Raw genomic sequence first — 8,411 nt, 5'->3', positions numbered from 1 at the left:
CAATGTTACCAACCGAGGAAGTGGTAATATCTAGGAAGTGGTTTAGAGCTTTGCCTTTGAGGGTAGATGATAGGGAGCTATATGTAGACTTGATTGAGTTGGATATGTGTAATGCCCTACTTCCTTATATCCATTACTAAGTGAGTATAAAACGTGCTAATCACTTGCTAATCGAGGTTTAAGGTTAAAAGTGTAGATAAACTGTATTGAGTCTAGGGCCTTTCTCTTCTGCTCACTGGGCCACTACCCCGACTAGATCCAGTGAAAGGAGGCACCGTCCTCCGAGCATCGCGCCTAGCAGCGCCCTCTCTCCATATCTGATCCTCGGCCCCCTCAGCTATAAGGGCCTTGTCCACTACCTGAGCATACATAGTAGTCCCCGGATCCAAGGATATCTTAACGTCACGGGTGATCATGACATTCAATCCCCGCACAAACCGATCCATTCGTGCCATATCAGTTGGCACCAAATCCGGCGCGAACTTTGCCAACCAGTCAAACCTCAAAGCATACTTAGTAACTATCATACGGTTCTGAGTCAGGTTGGTAAACTCATCATCCTTGACAGCTCGAACTACGACGCCGTAATACTTCTCATTGAAAATGTTCCCGAACTCTTCCCAGGTCATAGCTGCAACGTTCCTTCTTTGAGTCACCACATCCCACCAAATCTGGGTATCCTCTCTAAACATGTCGCTGGCACAAGATACCCTCTCATTCCCTTCCACCCTCATGAAATCCAGGATGGAAGAAATCATGTTCATCCACTGCTTTGCCTGCAGTGGGTCTAGTCCACCCTCGAAGGTGGGAGGATGCTGCTTCCTGAACCTCTCATACAAAGGTTCCCATCTATTCTCCACAGCTGGTTGGGCTAGCACTGGTGCCACAGCTTGTGGAACATGCAACCCAATTCCCTGAGAAGGGGCCTGTTGCCTCAATTTTCGAAGCTCTTCTTTTGTTCGGTGAAGTCTAGCTTCCATCTCGGCAAACAACTGTTGGCAATTCGGTGGGGCAGGTGGAGGTTCTTGACCCTGTTTTTCATCCTCGGTGCTATTGTCGCGTAGTCTGATTGATCGCCGAGGCATCACAACAATATGCTTGCAATCAATCACGCCGCTTATCAGGCATGATAACAACATCCAAAACCACCTCCCAATTCACATCAACGAACCATAAACAGCAGTCCACATAACACAGATAACACACAACAATCAAGGGGCCATGCCTTAACATTATGCATATGTCAACACATTCATCATGCTCTATTTAACATAATTAGGCAAACATGGCATTTTAACACACAATCAAACATATAATTCAATAATTACCAACCAACCCTGAGTCGAGCTTGTCACTGGCAGGGAGCGTGCATGTTCGATCGATCTCCAGGAACCATAAACCTTGGCGCGCTTTGATACCAAGTTGTAACTCCCTACTTCCTTAGAGCCATTACTAAGTGAGTATAAAACATGCTAATCACTCGCTAATCGAGGTTTTAGGTTAAAAGTGTAGCTAAACTGTATTGAAGGTCGTTAAAGGCATTAAATATAAAAATGTGATCATTCATTGAAAATACTAAAAATTAAACATTTGGGATCCCAAAATGCTATTTAGAAAATATTTACAACTCAAAATACATTTAAGGTTGGCTAGGCGACAAATTCAAGTCTATACATAACATTTTCCCAAAAATACACCTGGTCATGGTAGCCAGGTAGGCCGAACATGTACCCGTCGCTCCACGCTCTCCATACTCATGGTTGGTCGACCTTACCCTTGCCCTTACCTGCACCATAGAGCACCTGTGAGCCAAAGCCTAGCAAGAAAACTCCACACAAACCAATTAATATATGCATATCTACCAATCAACATATAACAAAACAGCCAACAGGCTAAACACATAGCGGCCATGCCATCCCAGGCGCTTTACCAGGCCCTAGGTTTGATGTCTTCATCATGAGGATGACTCCAGCATCCTAAGAAGGTCTCGCCCTAACGGCTCGCACTCCGCGTGCTCAACACCGTCCCGACCCCTTGCCATACTCTGCTTTGCACTCCACATGCTAGCGCTGCTCCCAGCCCTTGCCATACTCGGCTTTGCACTCCACGTGCTCGACGTCATTCCCGGCCCTTTGCCCTACTCGGCTTCCTACCATTCTCGGCCTTCGCCATTCCCGTCCTTCGCCATTCATTCACAAATTTGTAATACATGGCATAAAATCAACAAACATTTAAACATATACTAAACATAAACAATAGGGCTACGCTCTGCAAATCAATCACATAGGGTCATGCCTTGCAATACAAACAATAGGGCCATGCCCCGCTCTATAGGTACAACAGTTTTCTTACCTGTGTCCCAAGCATCCTGAGCACCGCAATCCCGAGCACAGTCCTCTAACCCGAGCCTCACTGAAAACCTAGTCACAATGCATTAACAATAACCATCCATCAAGTTCTAATCCAATAAATAACTTTGGGATATAATTCTAGCCTCCAGGACCTTGGATTCTACCAATTCGGGTGGGAAAATCCTTCTCGAGCCTTAACATTAGGGTTCCCAAACTAAAAACCTTCAAACAGCCAGCATCTCAAACTTGAGCCACAGCTGAGCCCCTTAAGGGTCGCAGCGCGCTCAAGTCAAAGGCAAAAAGCCTCACTGGTTGAGGGACACAGACCACGGCGCTCCCATCCTTTGGTTGCAGCGTGCCTGGCAGACAAAGGCATCCAGCCTCTTAGACACACACTGGTTGCGACGCCTAAAGAACAAGGTTGCGGCTCGAGCCTCCAAACCCAGAAAACACCATTTTCCTTGCATTTTCCTCGAGCCTAAACCTCAATTTCATACGTCAAACACCAATCTAACCCAAAATCAAGCCTAGACTTTCCTTCCACACGACCTAGACTCCATAACGAATCCCAGAAACAATTTACATAATCAACAACATCCAAAATCAAACTTAAGATCCATTTCCATGCAAACCTCTATTCCTAACAGAATTCAACACAAAGATCAAGTCCAAGAGCTTACCTCTAAATTGAACTCAACCCTGAGCTTCTCTTCCCAAGCCTCCAAGCTTTCAATCCACCAATTCTTCAGCCTAAATCCTCAAGGCTTCACCAAAATCCCCAGCACAATAAGAGAGGAAGAGAACCAAGAGAGATATTGATAGAGAGAGTTAGGGAATTCGTCTTCTGTTTTTGTCCTTTACTTCATTCCATAATTTTCTCAGGTTGTCTAAGTGTACTCCCAATTTTATCAAAAAGACAAGAATGCCCCTTAAGTCTATCCTTAACCCTCAAGTGCCACCAAGGGCAATTCCGTCATTTTTCGTGTTCCTATAAGTCCCATTTAATCTCGACATTCCAAATAATTACTAAACTTTTACCCGTTACTCAATAAATTCTGAACACATTATATTCCCAAAATACCCCTAGGCTCCTCCCGAGCCAGGTATTTGACCTCGTTGTGACTTTTAGCTAATCTTCTCCCTAAAACTGTCTCAGATCGTGCATCACAAATATAACACCACTCACACATGGTACCAATCACAATATACACAAATATTGCATATATGCCCTCAACGGGCTAAAATTGCAAATATGCCCCTAATAACCAAAAGGGGCCCACATGCATATTTAATCCACCTAAACATGCATTTCTAATCACATAATCATCCAATTCACATATTAACATAATAAATCAATTATTGCCCTCCAGGCACACTAATCAATGCCCTAAGCCTTATTAGCAAATTTGGGACGCTACAATTTGTCTGATTTTGTCATAATCCTTGGGATTGATTGGCTGACAAAGTACAACGCTACCATCGATTGCTAGAAGAAAATGACGTTGTTTAAGCTTAACGGAGAGGAGCCTTTTTCGTTCATGGGAATAGCAACAGGACTACGAATTCCCATCATTTCAGTGTTAGAAGCTGGGAAAATGTTACAACATGGATGCATGGGATTTTTGGCAAGTGTGGTTAATACAGCAGAAATGGGGACACAAAGACCGAAAGACACGAGAATAGTATGCAACTACTTGGATGTATTTCCATAATACTTACAAGGATTGCCACCACAGCGAGACATTGAGTTCACGATCGAGCTAGTACTAGAAACAGCGCCAATCTTGAAAGCACCTTATAGAATGGCGCCCACTCAATTGAAGGAGTTAAAGGTTCAGCTACTATAATTACTTGACCTAGGTTTAATTAGGCCAAGTTACTCACCATGGGAAGCACTAGTGTTATTCGTAAAGAAGAAGGATGGGTCAATGTAGATGTGCATTGATTATAGAGAACTTAACAAGGTCACCATTAAGAACAAATACCCTTTGCCAAGGATAGACGGTCTTTTTGATCAACTCCAAGGAAAGGCGGTGTTCTCAAAGATAGACTTGAGGTCGGGGTACCACCAGTTGAGGGTGAAGGAAGGAGACATTCCGAAGACAGCATTTCGTACCAAGTACGGCCACTACGAATTTTTGGTAATGTCTTTTGGACTTACTAATGCCCCAGCGGCATTTATGGACCTTATGAACAGAGTCTTCAAAGACTATTTGGATAAGCTCGTGATAGTATTTATAGATGACATTCTAATCTATTCGCAAACTGAAGAGGAACACGAAGAACATCTTAGATTAACACTGCAAAGGTTGAGGGAACATCAACTGTACGCGAAATTCAAGAAGTGAAAATTTTGGCTAAATCAAGTGGCCTTATTAGGACACATTGTTAGTAAGGATGGTATTAAAGTGGATCTAGTAAAGATCGAAGCTGTAAAAGATTGGCCACAACCAAAGAATGCTTCAGAATTGAGAAGTTTTCTTGGGTTGGCAGGGTATTACCAAAAATTTGTAAATAGGTTTTCTAAGATTGCTACGCCTTTGACAGAACAGACCAAAAAGGGTATCAAGTTTGTATGAACGAAGGATTGTGAACGGAGCGTTCAAGAGTTGAAAGATAGCCTTATCACGATACCTGTATTAAGTCTACCCACAGATAATGAGAATTTTGTGGTATATTGTGATTCGTTGAAGCAGGGACTAGGGTGTGTTTTGATGCAAGCATAGAAGGTGATATCATATGCATCTACACAGTTGAAAGAATATGAACAACGATATCCGACACATGACTTGGAACTGGCAGCAGTAGTGTTCGCACTGAAGATATGGCGGCACTATCTTTATGGGGAGAAATGTGAAATTTATATAGATCATAAAAGCCTGAAATACTTCTTTACTCAAAAGGAGTTAAACATGAGGCAACGGCAATGGTTAGAACTAGTCAAGGACTATGATTGTGAAATATTGTATCATCCGGGAAAGGTGAATATGGTAGCCGATGCCCTAAATCGTAGAAGCCAAGGGCAAGTAGTGGCTATAAGAAATATACATGCCAAGTTGTTGAAGGAAGTAGAACGAGCAGGTATAGAGTTTATCTTAGGGGGTTTAGAAAATTTGACTTTGCATTCAACTTTGTTGGACAGAATTACGGAAGGGCATGATAAAGATCCGCAAATACAAAAGTATAAAGAAGGAATCCAAGATGGGAGTAGCAAATATTTTACTCTCAGCAAATGTGGAATAGTGAGATATAAGGAATGAATATGTGTGTCAGATGATCTAGAAGATAAAAAGGAGATTCTTGATGAGGCACACACTACTCCATATTTTTTACACCCAGTGACTATGAAAATGTATCAAGACTTGAAAATGTTACATTAGTGGCCTGGGATGAAGAAGGACGTAGTTGAATATGTCACAAGGCGCCTCATGTGCCAGCAAGTTAAAGCAGAGCACCAAAGACTGTCTGGTTTGTTACAACCGTTAAACATTCCATAATGGAAGTGGGAAAATAGGCTTTATGGTGGGGTTACCTAAAACCACAAAGCAACATGATTCAGTTTGGATAATCGTTGATTGGTTCATGAAGTCGGCACACTTTGTACCTGTCAGAACAATATTTACAACAGAACAATATGCAGAGCTTTATGTGCAAGAGATTGTGAGACTTCATGGTGTACCAAGGTCATTCGTTTTGAACATAGACCCAAAATTCACGTGTAAGTTCTGGGAAGGATTACAGAAAGTGATTGGTACTAAGTTGAAATTCAGTACAGCGTTCCACCCCCAAACGAATGGCTAGACAGAAAGAACATTACAGATTCTGGAAGACATGCTTAGGGCATGCGTGTTATTTTGGTGGATCATGGAGCAAGTACCTGCCATTAATAGAGTTCTCGTACAATAATAGTTATTAGGCGACTATTGGAGTAGCACCGTACTAGATGCTCTACGGAAGAAAATGTAGATTTCCAATTCATTGGGATGAGACTGGCAAAAGTACGTATTTTGGCCAGGAGATAGTACGAGAAAAAAATGAAGCTATTGCCAAAATAAGAGTACATGATCGCCTCACGGGATCGACAAAAGAGTTATGTTGATCCTAAGCGCAGGCACATTGAGTTCCAAGTAGGACATCATGTATTTCTAGGTGTTTTGCCTATGAAAGGAATTAAGAGATTTGGCAAGAAAGGAATGTTAAGTCCTCGATTTGTTGGACCATTTGAAATTTTAGAGAGAATTGGGGAAGTTTCTTATAGGTTATCCATGCCTTTAGCTTTTTCAGGAGTGCACAACATTTTTCATGTGTCCATGTTACGCAAGTATGTTTTAGACCCGTCTTACATTCTTAGTTATGAGGCATTAGATATGCAACCAGACCTATCATATGAAGAAAAGCCAGTAAAGATTCTTGATAAGAAGGAAAAAGCATTAAGAAATAAGACGATCAGGTTAGTCAAGGTTCTTTGGAAAAACGGTTCTACCCAAGACGCAACGTGGGACTTGGAAACCGATATGAGGGAACAATACCCAGAATTGTTCAGGTAAATTTCGATGACGAAATTTCTTTTTAGGAGGGGACAGTTGTAATATCCGCTTTTACTAGTAAGGGTATTATGGTAAATTGTATGACATTCTGTGTTTAATTATATGAATAATGATATGCATGATTTATGATGTATGTTCATTTATGTGTTCTGTTAAGAAATCCACTCACACGTTAGTTTCTTCAAGTGTTAGCGGCCAAGGTGTAATAGAAGTTGTATATTTGGGGTTCAAGTAGAATTATTAGTTATATGATAGAAAGTGTAATAATTAAAAGTTGAAGCTATTAGTTTTGGATGGAAATTACAATAAGGGTCTTAAGTGATTATTAAGAATAAATTTGAGGCTGGGGATAGAAAGGACATTTGGTTTTCACATGAATTAAGTGAGATTAATTAGGTAAAAAGTGAAAAAGGTTCAGATGTCGTATTTTTATTCAGACATTAGTTTTACGATAAGCTAAAGGGGAGCATACCAAGAACAATCTCTCGTTCTTGATCTGAGTTTGTGAAGACTTGAGGTTGAAGGATATCAACAGTCTGGGTTATTGAAAGGATAGGAGATTCCATAGATGTCAAGGATGTAAGGTTTTGGTGGTTGGATTTTCATCTGTAAGTGTTCAAACCTTTACTATTTAAGGTTTTGTCAATCTGAGTTTTTGAAGATCTAAGGCTGCTTTATTGTTTCTAGATTGACGGATGTTTAATATAAGTTTAGAGATGTAAATATCTAGGTTTTAAGGGTTAGAAACATGTTAGGATAGCTGTTTTGGGGTAAGGTTTTGAGTCCCCTCGTATTTTGGGATGTTTGGGGTCGAAATGGTTGAAAAATCGCTGAGATTTCTGGGTTTTTTCGCAGTAGCGTTGCAGCTCAAGTGGATGAGCACCGCAGCACAAATGCGTCTCTTTTAGGCTAAAATTTGCTCTCTGACTTCGGAGCGCCGCGGCTCAAATACATTTTTCTATTATAATTTTTGGGTTTCGTATTTTGACCATAACTTTTGACCCCGATGTCGGATTTGGACATTCTTTATATGGTTGGAAATCTTGTGAAAATATCTACAGTCCTAGAACCTAAGACAAGTTTAGATGTTATTACTTTGGAGTCAGAATCATGAACTAATATTGGTATTAATCGATTTTGATCGGTTTTGTTTAGGTTTCGCTAGAGACGCTTGAACAGAATCACACATGGGTTGTTTATCAAATGAATTACTAAAATTCAGGTAAGAAGAGTGGACACCTACACGCAGGGTGTACGCTTGACGTACTCTATGGTAGAAATTATTTTATGTGATATGTTTATGTTAATGCATGATTTGTGCTAATGAATGTTTATGTTTAATGAGCTTATATGAAATTATGGTTATGTGTTGTGTATGTGTATGTGATAACTGTTTGGCATGCTTACGTTTAAAATGCATGTCTACGCTACGAAAATGCATGCTTATGATATGTTAAAAATTGCATGCTTATGTTATACGATACTTGTCCAACTCTAATGTGACTACGTCTTT

At 40.8% G+C, this 8,411-nt stretch overlaps 1 protein-coding gene across 1 annotated transcript; it reads left to right on the top strand.

Moving 5' to 3' along the window:
* Positions 1–6,412: 6,412 nt before the first annotated feature.
* On the top strand, positions 6,413–6,898 carry LOC133785330 (uncharacterized). The gene has a single exon (XM_062224579.1). It carries the CDS (start codon positions 6,413–6,415, stop codon positions 6,896–6,898), a length of 486 nt encoding a protein of 161 aa, XP_062080563.1.
* Positions 6,899–8,411: the final 1,513 nt, after the last annotated feature.

This window comes from Humulus lupulus, chromosome 6 (genome assembly GCF_963169125.1).
Source record: "Humulus lupulus chromosome 6, drHumLupu1.1, whole genome shotgun sequence".
NCBI lineage: Eukaryota > Viridiplantae > Streptophyta > Magnoliopsida > Rosales > Cannabaceae > Humulus > Humulus lupulus.
Note: the sequence above shows the minus strand (reverse complement) of the source record. Positions and strands in the feature narration are given on the sequence as shown.

Bases quoted from the DNA above. Each gene is read 5' to 3' on its own strand.
- LOC133785330 (XM_062224579.1), top strand. From the start codon at position 6,413: ATGATCGCCTCACGGGATCGACAAAAGAGTTATGTTGATCCTAAGCGC.